The sequence below is a fragment of the Anomaloglossus baeobatrachus genome, chromosome 8 (assembly GCF_048569485.1).
Source record: "Anomaloglossus baeobatrachus isolate aAnoBae1 chromosome 8, aAnoBae1.hap1, whole genome shotgun sequence".
In the NCBI taxonomy this organism is placed as follows: domain Eukaryota; kingdom Metazoa; phylum Chordata; class Amphibia; order Anura; family Aromobatidae; genus Anomaloglossus; species Anomaloglossus baeobatrachus.
In genome coordinates this window covers 97,064,450-97,079,714 of record NC_134360.1, presented here as the reverse complement: position 1 = coordinate 97,079,714, position 15,265 = coordinate 97,064,450, and the positions used below count along the sequence as shown (strand labels likewise).

Below are 15,265 nucleotides of genomic sequence, written 5' to 3'. Positions count from 1 at the left end.
TCGTCTGAATGAGCCCTAAGTGGGATTCATTGCTTTGGTTGGAGAGATGTTAGTAAACCAGCTTCAACAGCTTTGCATTAGTGACTACAATCATGGGAGCAGGTAGTTTACTTCAACATTTAGTACACCACTTGGATTGTAAAGTTTCACCTCCATAAAACAATCCACAAAGACAGTGGCATAACTAGAGTTCGATGGGCCCGGTGCAAAATTTGGACATGGGCCTCCATACACTGACGCTCGAGGTATGGAATAATTACACAGACTGTCAAGGTACTGGATAATGATGCTGACACTTGGCTCTTTCTCTCAGCACCTAGCTTCCCCATGCTCTGGAATACCTCTATCAGCATCCAGCTTTACTATGTTTTGATATCCATCTTGTCCTCGGCACTCTGCTTTCCCATGCATTGCTATACATCTTTCCCTGAGCACCCAGCTTTCCCTTGATATCAGAGCATGGAAAAGCTGGATGCTAAGGGAAATATGTTTAGCAGAGCATGGAAAAGCTGGGTGCAGAGGGAAGGAGCCTTGTTCACACAGCTTTACCATCTTATGCTTGAACCTTTGTCCCCCATCCTTGTATATATGTCACCGTACTGGTACATATGATCCCAATCACACCGCACACTTTAAAAAAAAATGTAACAATTATACTCACATTCCCTTTTCTGCCCCGGTGAGTGGTGTTCTCTTCTGATACAGTTTTTCCAAATGCACTCATATACCCCTACAGAGAAACACATGCTTTGTACTGTACATACACTATTACAGGCATAGTATACGGTGCACAATATTACATTTACTGTATACCATATACACACTTATACAATACAAACTATTATATACATTATATGCCAACTTCTATACACTATATACTACTTACATACACACTCATACATACTATATACTACCTACAAGAACACTCATACACACACTATATACTACCTACATACACACTCATACACACTATATACTACCCACATGCACACTGATATACACTATATACTACCTACATACACACTGGTATACATTATATACTACCTATATACACACTCATATAGACTATATACTACCCACATACACATCGATATACACTATACGCTACCCACATACACACTGATATACACTACATGCTCCCTACATACACACTGATGTGCACTATATACTACATACATACACACTCGTATACACTATATGCTACCCACATACACACTTATATACACTATATGCTACCCACATGCACACTCATATACACTATATACTACCCACATACACACTCATATACACTAAATACTACCCACATACACATTCATATACACTGTATACTACCCACATACACACTGATATACCCCATATACCACCCACATACACACTGATATACACTATATTCTGCATACACACTATTACATGTACTTACCTATGCTGAAGTCAGTTTCCAGGAGCAGCGGGGCCTTCACATCCCTGTCCCATCATAGGGCAGCAGCCATGACCAGTGAAGTCTTTGGTCTGTCTGCAGGAGATTGGGGTCATAGCCCAGAGCAGGACTGGGAGCTGAGCTGCCTCTGTCACAGGTTCTGCTGCCACAGCTGCCATGTCCTCCTCCCTCTCCCTCTGCTTTCAGTCCCAACTGTTTCTAGTGACAAGAGGGAGGGAGAGGAAGGGGCTGCACTGACCATTAGGTTCCCTGTGGCTCACGATAGCAGCAGTACCACATGCCACACACTGTAGAAGATGGTGATGTGGCAGGGTCAGGGAGCCCGAGGTCACAGGCAGGAAAAGGTTAAAGGGGGCGGAGCCAAGCACTGCCCAGCCACGTATATTAAAACTAGTACAGGAACAGCACAGCTCCACTCTCAGTGAGTGGAGCCGGCTGCTTGCCTGCAAGGCGGGTGCGGGCCCCTCAGCTGCCGGACCCAGTCTCAGTCGCAACCTCTGCGACTCTGGTTGTTACGCCCCTGCACAAAGACAGGCTTTTCCTCAGCACTAAATACAGGCATAATATCAACCAGATGCAAGATAAAAGGATAGGCATGTTGCTAGTAAGCAAGGCTGGTAAATATCAGGTGACAACCATTATCAAATAAGGCAGCAGTTGGTATTCCATTTACAAGCAAATTAAAGGTCCAGCAGACAAAACATTGAAAATCGCATGCTTTTCATTTGTCTTGATTTTTCTTAGTGTAGTGTTTGACTGTGAGTTTCAGGGTTTTCAGTCAAAAAAGGGCACTGCTCACAGCTATACTTTATGGTTAGTGAATGAGACTTTAGCTTTTAAAGTCTTCTTCTTTTTCACCAAAAGAAATGGCTTTTAATTACAGTATTGTTATTTTTTTTTTAAAGAAATTAATCTGCAGGTTAATAGCGTTTGAAAACTGCCCTGCCCCTTCACATCGAGGCTTGCTGCCTGAAGGATACTAACTTTATTCTTCCCGGCAGCATTTGGGTTGCAGTCATTGGGGAGACACCAGTGCAGGTTCTGTTACCTTTCTGTGTATTGAGAGCAGCTGCTGTAACTACAAGCCCCCACAATCCCTCATGACTGAAACTCAAATGCTGCTGGGAGGAATAAAGTTAATTTCCTCCCTGCAGTGGGGTTCAATGTGCAGGTGCCGGGCATGTTCCAAATGCTAATATCCTTCAGATTAACCCTATATCTGCAGGTTACTAGCGTTTTTTCACTTGATAATTTCCCTTTAAAGACAACCTGTCCCTTCCAAAAATGCTATTTACCTACAGATATAGCGGCAGTGACGTACCTTGAAGCTTGTAGGACCCAACGCAAAACCTCAAAAATGGCCTTTAGGCCCCGTAGACTTCAGGGCGATTGCAACCCCTGAACCTATTATAGTCACACTCCTGTATAGAGGTATTCATATCTGCCAGGCTTACTGGAATTGCAGCTAAAGAATGAAAATTAAGTTTTATTCTCCATGATTTTTTCCGTTTCTGCATTTAAACTCCTAAAACCTTTTTTACTCCAGGGTAATGTTAGAAATTTAAAACAGTAACATATAGAAATTATTGTTTTTGTGGGCCAAGAATATGTGAAGCAGAAGGAAAAGAAATGTAAACACCATTTGGACTGTACTGGGTAGTTTATAAATATATGTCCTGAATGTAGGTGTTTTCTTGATAGCCACTTTTCCCAACCACAGACTGCCATGTTTTCTCTTGCAACAAATAAGCGAAGTGGCATATATCATCTGTGTCCTCAGCCCTCCTTAGAGACGTTTAATCCACTTTGTTTGCTCATAGATCAGTAAATTATCATATAACATCTATTTTAATGCAACATAGGAATCAAATTAGGTAATAAAGCTTTTATGATTCACATACAATTTTTCTTTAAACAGCCTTACGAATACATGTAAGTAAATCAACCATCTCTATTCTGAAGAGGACGGATTGCAAATTTCAGTATGAAGTGAGAGGAGAAACTTATCTCAAGGTAAGAACATATGAAAGGTTGTTATGTTATTTAAAGTGTTACCTATTATTTCAGGTAAATTTTCAGAAAAAGCTATCATTTCTATGTACATGAAGTATAACACTATTTTAGGCCATTATATAACCTGTAGCCTGTATTTTTTTTAATAATTTTCCCTTTCTGTAGCCTCTTTCCCTAATTTTCAGTTGACTTTGAGCTAGTGGGTGGAGACTAGCTTGTTACATCTTGTGGCTCTCCGGTTGCAAGGAATGAGGTAGTCTCCCATTCCTTGTCTGCCACGAGCCCTTCTGTTCAGCAGCGCTGAAGGTCTAGGAGACTGCGCGGTCTGCAGGAGATGCGTGCTCACAGACACAGCAGAAGGGTGACACCTAGTGGTTCTCCCTTTGCAAGGAATGAAGTGGTCTCCCATCCCTTGCCTGTCACGTGCCCTCCTGCTCAGCATCACAGAGTCTGAGAGGTTGCGCAGTGTGCAAAGGATGGATGCTCAGGGAAGCAGCAGGACTTCCCTTATCTCTGCACATTGTGAAACCGAGGATCCCGCCTTTATGACCCAGAGGCAGGAAGATGAGCATGTGCCCCACGTGACGTCTTCTGATTCGCTCACTGATATCACACGGCCCGATGACGAGGCTGGTGATGTGCTGAATCCTGACTGGCCAGGCCAGGACGTCACGAATCCTGATTGCGTCACGTCCGTCTCGCGCCCGCCCTTGGGTGGAGCTACGCCTCCTTAAAAACTCCCCCTGCCTTCATGGCGGCGCGCGACCGTCCTTCTATGTTTGGATGTCTGCCAGCGTGCCGCCACGCCACACCACGCCACGCCACGCCACTGTACAGACGTCATTGTCTTTTGTGGGCTTTGCCCTTGCTGCTTAGGCAGCACCTGGTTTGCAGGTCTTGCCCCTGCCTTGCTGCTCTGGCAGTATTCTGTTTAGCAGGCTGTGTTCCTGTCCCAGGTGAGCTCCTAGAGTCTCTGTCGGACTCACCTATAACTGAAGCACATGTGCGTGGGCACCTCTGTGCTACCCTCGTGCCATATTCCTTTGACTCCCGCTAGCACACGTGCGTAGGCACCTCTGTGCGTCCCCGTGCAACAAGTACACCGAACGAGGAGCCCCGAGCCATACAACCCTCACGGGTTAGGGCGGACCGGTGTACATAGATCGTCTGTGACATTCCAGACGATCACTAGTAGCAACCCGCTCATTCTTTCCTGACCATAGCAGCGGTCCCTTACACCGCACAGTGGACCTTGACCGGCGGAAGCTGTCCATTTCCCATTGTGAGACTGTGACCGGGGTTATCTATGACGGCCGGTATGTCTCGCCCCGGTTGTGCTCACTCCATGATAATCCACTATAGGGTTAATGCTGTTTTCCCTACAGGCTGAAGGGAGGGATAAATAGATTCAGGAACAAGGGCAGGTGTGCCGGGTGTGAGGGTGATCACATCTCCCTGAGTTCTCTGCCGGAAAGGCACATATGTAATATTGTGGACTTTTTCTTTGGAATAAACCGTGTGCTGTGAACCTTGGTGCCTGGATCCCGTGTCTTCTGCAGCGCAGCCGACGACGCTACCTCACATATGGTGGAGAATGCGGGCATGACAGCCGGTGAGGTGTAGCATCCATTCCTGGTGACCCAGTAGCACATGTCCTGGATTCGAGCGGCTATACTACAGCCCAAACCCGGCGACGCCATGGAGGACATACTAAAGCATTTGGCTCAGGCTAATGCACAGCAGCAACAGACCAATGCACACCTGCTCCAATCCTTGCAAATGCAGGAAAAAAAATTCCAAGAACAGATGGATCAGGCCAATGCACGTCAGCAGCAATCCTTGCAAGTGCACCAAGAACAGATGGAGCAGGCCAATGCACGTCAGCAGCAAGCCTTGCAATTGCAGGAAAAAAGGCACCAAGAACAGATGGTTCTCCTGGCCAAGTCGATCCGTGCCGGACCGGCAGCAACAACCCCGGGATCGGGTGATGACGGCAGCGTCCGGAAAGCGGTGAGACAAGCGTTGCAAAAGATGACCCCGGGTGATGATGTGGAAGCGTTCCTGGCGGTGTTTGAACGGGTGGCCGAGCGGGAAAAGCTGCCGACCCCGCAGTGGGCTGAGGTATTGTCACCTTATCTGACGGGGGAACCCCAAAAAGCATACCTGGACCTCTGTACCGAGGACGCCATTGACTATGTGACCCTGAAAGCCGAAATACTGGCTCGGTTGGGGGTGAATACCTATGTACGGGCTCAGCGGGTAAATCAGTGGTTCTTTGAGGAAGCCAAACCCGTACGCTCCCAGGCCTATGACTTGTTACATCTTGTAAAAAAGTGGTTGCAGCCTGACACTCTGAGCCCGGCGCAAATGGTGGAAAGGGTAGTAGTGGATCGTTTTGTGCGCACTTTACCCGTCACCGTTCAACGGTGGGTCGGACAGGGTGACCCGAGTACCCTGGACCAATTAGTGTCCCTGGTAGAGCGGCATGTGGCTACGCAGGACTTGATACGGGACACTGAGACTTTGCGTACCGCCCGGCGGTTCGGCCCCTCCAAGCCTAGGGCCAAGGACCCACCGCTGACACCGGTGCGGGAGTCCGCTACCGTCCCGTCTGAAGCTGCACCCTCCGTCCCTGAGGTCCGGAAAACTATGTACCCTAAACGACAACTCGTCAAGGGGGTGTCCTTCCCTATTAGATGTTGGCGGTGCCAGCGGGTGGGACATATGGAAGCCCAGTGTCCACTCACCACGGAGCCCATGGATTGTGGGGTTACCCGGCGGGGTTCAATGTATGCTCAGGTGGTGTGTACCGCTGACCTGGTCTACCCAGAGACTGAGCCCCACTTGTGCCAAATTCAGGTGAATGGATGTCCGGTTACAGGCTTGTTGGATTCCGGAAGCTTAGTGACCCTTGTGCGATCAACCCTAAGGGCTAAAGTAAAGGCCACCGGACATACCGTGGGGGTGGTTTGCATACATGGGGACCGCCGAGACTATCCCACGGGGATAGTCACCATCACAGCACCTTGCGGTCAGGTGCAACATGAGGTGGGACTTATTAATACTCTTCCCTATGATGTGATCCTAGGAAGGGATCTGCCCTATTTTTGGACTTTATGGAAGGGACCTCCTAAGTCCCCTCAGATATTGGTCAGTCCGGGACCTGAGCCCTACAATCCTGAATCCGGGACGCCTGCCGTAGGGGTCCCCATGATAGGGACAGGATGTGAACCTGATAGGTCGCCCCTAGAGGTATTGGCAGGAGAGGCTGAGACGGTCGAGCCCATCCCGGAGTTGGAGGCGTCCCCGGATACGTTTGGGACAGCCCAACTCCAGGACCCTACATTAATACATGCCCGGAGTCGGGTGACAGTAGTTGACGGGGTGGCACAGCTGCCTGGTGCCCAGGTAAGATACCCCCATTTCGCTCTTAAGCAGGATTTACTCTACCGGGTAGATGAAATACGGGGCGTAGGGGTAGAGCAGTTGGTGGTGCCCCAGCCGTATCGCCGGCGGGTCCTCGACTTGGCTCATAAACACCTGATGAGTGGTCACCTAGGGGTCAAGAAAACGCAGGAGCGAATATTGCAAAGGTTCTATTGGCCCGGGGTCTTTGGGGAGGTAAAACGGTTCTGCGAAACCTGCCCGGAGTGTCAGCTTACCGCACCCCTGACCCACTTTCGCAGTCCGTTGGTACCGTTACCCATTATAGAAGTCCCTTTTGAACGGATAGGGATGGATCTGGTGGGGCCCCTCGTAAAGTCTGCTCGAGTGCACCAGCATATCCTAGTGATCGTTGACTATGCCACCCGGTATCCAGAGGCGATACCTCTCAGACATACTGCAGCCAAGCTTATAGCTCGGGAGTTGTTTGCTGTGTTCTGCCGGGTGGGGTTGCCCAAGGAGATCCTTACGGATCAGGGGACCCCATTCATGTCTAAAGTGACCAAAGAGCTATGCCGGCTACTCCAGATCAAGCAGTTGCGTACGTCTGTGTATCATCCTCAGACGGATGGTTTAGTGGAACGATTCAATAAAACCCTGAAAACTATGCTCAAAAGGGTGATTTCCAAAGACGGGAAAGACTGGGATATGATGCTTCCCTATTTGATGTTTGCCATACGAGAGGTGCCACAGGCATCCACGGGGTTTTCGCCTTTTGAATTGTTATACGGGCGACATCCCCGGGGATTGTTGGACCTGGCAAAAGAAACCTGGGAGCAGGAGCCCACCCCCCATAAAAGTGTGATTGAACACATTTTGGGTATGCAGAACCGCATAAGCGCGGTCATGCCAATTGTGAAGGAGCATTTACAGGAGGCTCAGGCCGCGCAAAGCGGCCGCTACAATAGACAAGCCGCCGTGCGGACCTTTAATCCCGGGGATCGGGTGTTGGTATTGATTCCCACGGCGGAGAGTAAATTCCTGGCTCAGTGGCAAGGCCCCTACGAGATAAAGGAAAAAGTCGGGGTGGTTAACTACAAAGTATTGCAGCCCGGTAGGCGGAAACCTGAACAAATATACCATGTCAACCTATTAAAACCTTGGCAGGAACGGGAAAACCTGATGGCTGTTTTTTCCCCACCTCCCTCCTCTTCGGGTCGTTCACATCCGGCTCCAGCGACCTCCGGAGGGGACGAACCGGAAGTAAGGATTGGAGAAGCCCTCACCAAGACACAGAGGCGAGAGGCCAGACGGTTGGTTCAGCAGAACCCCGATGTCTTCTCCGAGCTGCCCGGTAGGACCAGTCTGATACGACATGATATTGTCACCGAGCCCCACCTGAAGGTACGCCTGAAGTCATACCGGGTACCGGAGGCTCGACGACAAGCCATATCAGAGGAAGTAAAGTCAATGTTACGCCTGGGGGTCATCGAAAAATCCCGGAGTGAATGGGCTAGTCCGATTGTCCTAATACCAAAACCCGATGGCTCCTTAAGGTTCTGCAATGACTTTAGGAGATTGAACGAAATATCCAAGTTTGATCTCTACCCCATGCCCCGGGTGGATGAGCTGATTGATAGGCTGGGACAGGCGCGATACTTTACCACGCTCGACCTGACCAAGGGGTACTGGCAGGTGCCACTAACTGAGTCCGCCAAGGAGAAAACCGCTTTTGTTACGCCGGAGGGTCTCTTCCACTATGTTGTCTTGCCTTTTGGGTTACATGGCGCTCCAGCCACGTTCCAGAGGTTGATGGACTTAGTGCTGGAACCCCACCAGGCGTATGCTTCAGCGTACCTTGATGACATCATTATTTACAGCTCCGATTGGCAGACCCACTTGGAACAGGTACAAGCGGTGGTGGACGCGCTTCGAACAGCCGGATTGACAGCCAATCCCAAGAAATGTGCGTTGGGACTCACGGAAGCCCGCTACTTGGGCTACGTAATAGGCCAAGGAGTGATTAAGCCCCAAATTAACAAAGTGGAGGCGATCCAGAAGTGGCCTAGACCCCTGACCACGAAGCAGGTTAGGGCCTTCCTGGGTATCGTGGGGTACTACAGGAGGTTTGTAAAAGATTTTGCGGGACTATCAGCCCCCTTGACGGACCTTCTCAAAGGCAAGAAGTCCGTCATGGTGCGCTGGACTCCGCAGGCCGAGGACTCCTTCCGGGCCCTGAAGGAGGTCCTGTGCGGACAGCCCGTTCTTGTAAACCCTGATTTCCGGAAAGAGTTCATAGTACAGACTGACGCCTCGGAGGTCGGCCTGGGGGCAGTGCTGTCTCAGGTGGTTCAGGGGGTGGAACACCCCGTCACCTTCTTAAGTAGGAAGCTCACCCCTCCCGAGCGGAATTATAGCGTAGTGGAGAAGGAGTGTCTGGCGATCAAGTGGGCCTTGGAGTCCCTACGCTATTACCTGCTGGGACGGCAGTTTCGCTTGGTGACGGATCACTCGCCACTGGTCTGGATGAGGTCCGCCAAGGAACGGAATGCCCGGGTTACCCGGTGGTTCCTTTCTCTGCAGAACTTCCGGTTTACGGTTGAACACCGGGCCGGTAGGTTGCAGGGCAACGCCGATGCCTTGTCCCGCGGCCCATGTTTGATGGCAGGAGTTCAACCCCGCACGCTTGAACTGAGGGGGGGGTATGTGAGACTGTGACCGGGGTTATCTATGACGGCCGGTATGTCTCGCCCCGGTTGTGCTCACTCCATGATAATCCACTATAGGGTTAATGCTGTTTTCCCTACAGGCTGAAGGGAGGGATAAATAGATTCAGGAACAAGGGCAGGTGTGCCGGGTGTGAGGGTGATCACATCTCCCTGAGTTCTCTGCCGGAAAGGCACATATGTAATATTGTGGACTTTTTCTTTGGAATAAACCGTGTGCTGTGAACCTTGGTGCCTGGATCCCGTGTCTTCTGCAGCGCAGCCGACGACGCTACCTCACACCATCTTGGCACGCTTCCCCAGGTCCCCCTCGTAACACTAGCTGCTATGATGTCTTCCATACACAACACATAGAGAGAAGGATTCCTCTTCTCCTATCTCTGTGTAGCAAGTGAGATAAAACATATACTAGAAGCTGCAGCATGATTTGCCGATCACTGAACAGAGTACTCCTCCTGCCTCCTTCTCGTCGTCTCTCCCCACATACTTTAATAGGAGTTGCAGTCTATCATGCTTTGACTAGGATGGATTCCAGCTGATTGTCAAAGTGATTGATGAGTTCAGCAGGTGAGGGGGGGTAAGTGGCTCATTAGTGGATCGAGAAGCATATTTCTTGGTATGATATACACTGGAGATCAAAATTAGAGAACAACGTATGAGCACTTGCTTTTTTCAGAAATAATATAATCTACATTGATCAACGTTTGAAGGTTTTTTTGTAAGGGGTGCACCATGCCACTAGGACAGTGTTTTACAAAAGATCCAAAGTTTAACAACATAAAACCTTTATTTTGCCCAGAACATGATGATTATAATTAGAGAACAACAATGACTATAACACAGAGAAAGATTATAAGTACATTATCTGAAGATAACAACAGTCACCGATCAGTAGGAAATGTACAGGCTGCCTTTGCTTTGAATGACTTCAGCACATCTACCACCACATGACATCACTAGTTTCTCCCACTGCTCTGGTGTGATTTTGGTCCACTCTTCTAGTCTCTTCCACACTTCTTTGACTGTTGAAGGTTTCTTGGCCATAACTTTGTAACCAAGGGTTTTCCAGAGGTTTTCTATTGGGTTTAGATCAGGACTCTGGGCTGGCCATTTCATTGTTTCACTGTTTTTTTGTTTCAAGGAACCGCTTTGACCATTTGGGACAGGGGACATTGTCCTGCATGAAAATTGCTGGCTGATTGAGTGATGAATGCAAAGAAAGAACCATGCGATGTTGAAGAAGGTTCTGATACACACTTGCATTCACTCTGAGAGGTCCAACTCCTGCTCCAGTAAATATTCCCCAAACCATGACACTTACTCCACTCCCTTTCACTGACGCCTTAACACTGTTTGGGTTCAGTCTTTCCCCAGTTTGTCGACAAACATAATGTTTCCCATCAGACCCAAATAAATTAAACTTGATTTCATTACTAAAATGAACTGTGGACCACTTCTCCTTTGTACACAGAACATGCTCCTCAGCAAAGGTGTCTACCCTTTTTGATTCTTTCTCCTAATGAGACGTTTGGTTCCTGCAGAGTGCGCTTTCAGTCTAAATGCTCTTAAACGTCGTGACACTGTATGACGAGATAGATCCTTACTCTATTCAGTGCTGAACCGACGAGCAATTTCAGCTACAGTGTTGAAACGATTACCCATGGAGATTCTTCGCATTATCCTGTCTTCTCTTGCATTTCTCTTTTGAGAGTTACCAGCCTTCTTGGGGGACTTGAAAGAGTTCATGATGTTATAAAGATGCAATATTCTCGAAATCACGGACTTGGAATGACCCACGTCTCTTGCTATGGCTAATAAAGTCACCACTTTGGCCTTCATCTGGACAACCTACTCCAGGAGGGTTTCAGTCACTTTGGAACGGCAAACAATTCTTGCTAAGTCAGTGCAAACTGGAAAGTTAGGCTGCCAGGTAAATAGGGTTTATCAGATAATAAAGGAAATCAGCACCGGGTGCCAGATTAGCACCAGTAGCTTGCAGGTATCTGAAAGTGTTCTCTAATTTTTATCAGTGTTCTTTTTCATTTATCTTAAAAATAAATTCAATACTGTATATGAAATAAGCTTAAAATACTACTAGTTTACTCATGTTAGGATATAATCACATAGGACTACACAATGACCTTAACATTTAGGAAAATGTGTGTTGTCCTCTAAATTTGATCTCCAGTGTATTGCAAAAGTTCTTTTCTTCACTCTTCCTTTAGGTGTAGGTGATTACTTATAAGGAGCTGCAGCATGATCTACCTCTTTCACTGTGCTTAGTGCTCCTCTTTGCTGTTTCTCTCTGTAAACTTTGATATCAGCTGTAACCTGTTGTTTATGTGAGTTGGCTGTCCATCATGGTTTGACAAAGATGTATTTAAACTATTTTTCGGATGGATGCTGGAAAGGTGAGGGGGAATAAATGAGAGTTTTGGGGGTTCATAAGTATAGAGAGAAGGATATTTCTAGGATATGCTATATTACAAAGTTTTTTTTAATATTCACTTGTACTATTAATTTATTTAAGAAAAAAACGAAAAAAGACAGTAGCACTCTGAAATGCTAGAAGCATGCAAACAATGAATGTAAGAATACAGATATGCATAGCTGCTTAAGGAAATCTAGGAAAAAATGAGATATTTAGCATACAAAAATGGCCATTTAAATATCTGTCCAGTAGCCACTTAAAGGCATATCTCGTTACTGGGAACATACACTATACTGAAGCCTCTCTCTGAGTTACAAACCTCCATGTGTATGGTCATGTAGGAACCTGCTATATAGGATAAAATCCCCTGTGGTTAATGGGGGAGGGGTGCACAGTCAATTTATTTAAGGTTTTTTGAAACAGTGACCTTTTAAATAGTACGTATGGTAATGCACTGAATGATAAATTGTAGCGTAATCTGACTATGAAATCATTAAGTATTAAAACAGTATAAATTATGCTTTCCCATTCATTAGATGGAAATTATGCCATAGCATTTCATGATTATCTTAAATTACAGTGATGAGCAAAAGGGTAACAATGTTTTGAACTTTTCATTTTCAGGCTCCATATCTCACCATCCACTACAGCTTTGAGTGTGAGATAACCAAGATGATTGCCTATAAAATAAAGGTCATCTCATACATAAATTTTACTTGCAACTATTTAGCATATGATGAGTTATACAGATTCTTGTCATGTCACTGTATTGTTACTGTTTTGCTCCTATTGGTAAAAAAAAAACATTTCTTATAGCATACTACAAAATAAAAACTGTTTTAACATTTCCTAATAGCTCAGAGTTTTAGGTTGATTCCCAAGCGAAAGGTAAATGTTTTGGTTTGTAGAGCAACTATGAGGAAGATTTCCCAAACCCTAAAGGCCCTGTCACACACAGAGATAAATCTTTGTCAGATCTGTGGTTGCAGTGAAATCATGGACATATTGTTCCATTTGTACACAGCCACAAACCTGGCACTGATTGTCCACAGTTTCACTGCAACCACAGATCTGCCGCAGATTTATCTCTGTGTGTGACAGGGCCTTAACCCTTTCCCAAGAAAAGAGAAACGAGAAACAGCATCATCCAGCTCATCGATAGCGGTCTCTCGGCCAAGAAAATTGCCAAACTGCTTCATGCGAGTGCCATCACAGTTGGACAAATATCAAATAAAGTCTGTCCATTCATTTAAAAGCCAAGAGGTTTGTTTCTAGACAAAATATCAGTCAACAAGTTGGCTCATCACAAGGTCTACCACTTCTGGCGTGACAAACAAGGCAGTGTAGGTGGCTCATATGCTAGATCACAGGCATATATGCAAGCACTGTGTGACACACATTACACAAGTCTTGAATGGTGACTCGAAAAAAGGTGAAGAAGCCTCAACTTCAATATAACCCTAAGAAGCGTCGACTCAAGTGTGCATAAAAGTACCAAAAGTAGAAAGTAGAAGATCGTAAACTGTTTATTTGGAGTAATGAGACGAAAGTCAATAGACTTGGCTCTGATGGGTGCAAATGGGTCTAGAAGAAACAAGGGAAAAAGTGGCTAATAGACAGAGAAATTGAAAGAACTGTCAAGTTTGGTGTAGGAAGCTTGATGATGGTGGGGGTGCTTCTTAGCCAAAGGTGTTGGATACTTGACTAGGATCGATGTGGTCTTAATGCAGAGCTATATGTGAGTATCTTACAAGACGAGTTACTTCATACACTCGAATACTATTTATATGAAAAGGACAGCATAGTATTTCTGCAAGACAACAACCCAAAGCATACTTCAAGATTGGAGAAGAAATGGTTCAATGACAATGAAGTAGAGGTTCTGGATTAACCACCACAGTTCCCAGGCCTCATCCAATCAAACACTTGTAGATAGAGTTGAAGAAAAAGCTGTATACATACCCAAGTGAGTTGATCAGTATGCACCAATATTGGGACCGTGTAGAAAAGACCTGGGATTAGATTTTGGTCAAGACATGCTTGAATCTGATTGAGAATATGTCCATATGGGTTCAAGCAGTGTTGCAAGCCAAAGAGCAATTTACAAAATATTAACAAAATAATAAAAATTTAAATTTAGAATTAGTTGGAACAAAACAGTAAAGGGTGCTTTACATGCTGCGACATCGCTAGTGATCTCAGCGATGTGACATGCCAGATCGCAGATGCGATCTGCCGAGATCGCACATAGGTCGTTTTTATAGCGCCGGTCACATGTGCGATCTCGGCAGATCGCATCTGCGATCTGGCGTGTCACATCGCTAACGAGATCGCTAGCGATGTCGCAGCATGTAAAGCACCCTTAACAATGCAGTGACATGACAAGAATCTACATAACTAATCATATGCTAAATAGTTGCAAGTCAAATTTATGTATGAGATAGCCAACATGATTGCCTATAAAATGAGTGTTGTATCACGCTCAAAGCTGTAGTGGATTGAGAGATATAGAGCCCAAAAGTCAAAGGTTTTAAACAATGTAACCCTTTTGCTTGTCAGTGCATATAATGGAATATCAAGATACTCCATACATTGCAGTATAGCAACTAGGTACAGTAATATGTACAATAGTAGTTAGAGAACTTGTCATGTTGCAATTGCTGTCCTGAATACATGCAAATGCATTTTGGGGTTCTTAGGTCTCTGACTGTATTGAACAGTATTACAGTATTTCAATTGCGCTTTACATCAAAGTTCTCATGCTGCTGCAGACAGTTGGATCCAGCGCCACACCCACAAAAGCTGCACAATTTAATGGGTAAACATAGGTGCAGGGAGTCCTTGACTTTCAAATTACTTATGACCCTTAGTTATGAACATTGGGTGTTAAACAAAATAAACAGACAAAAAACATAGTCACCTTACTGCTGACCTCTCTGCCCGTTGTCCACTCCTCATCTTTCCACTGTCATGTGTGCCGCATCTTTGGCCTCTTCACTTTAGCCTAGGTTCACAGCCACATTAAGGCTGGAGCTTTCTGCACATCATAAGGTAATACTGTCATTTCAACTTATGACACACAGCAACCTCCAGAATAGAAGCGACTAGACGTCCAGACCTATAGTGAAAAGGGTAGACAAGAGGTTGATTACTGGTTGAAATAAAATAAAAAAAAAATAATAATAATACCCATCTCTGCGGCCCCCCTTCTTTCCGTCGTTGCACACCAACATCAAGATTTTTGCCTGCATCCAAGCCCCGAAGGTCACTCAC

The 15,265-nt window shown here is 46.2% G+C and overlaps 1 protein-coding gene across 1 annotated transcript in view; it reads left to right on the top strand.

Moving 5' to 3' along the window:
• The window catches only part of GUCY2C (guanylate cyclase 2C), a 686,038-nt gene that overhangs the window by 664,171 nt on the left and 6,602 nt on the right, over window positions 1-15,265 (top strand). The window contains 2 exon segments of the mRNA XM_075320892.1: window positions 3,357-3,451; window positions 5,830-5,833. Of these exon segments, the coding sequence (XP_075177007.1) occupies window positions 3,357-3,451; window positions 5,830-5,833 (99 nt within the window).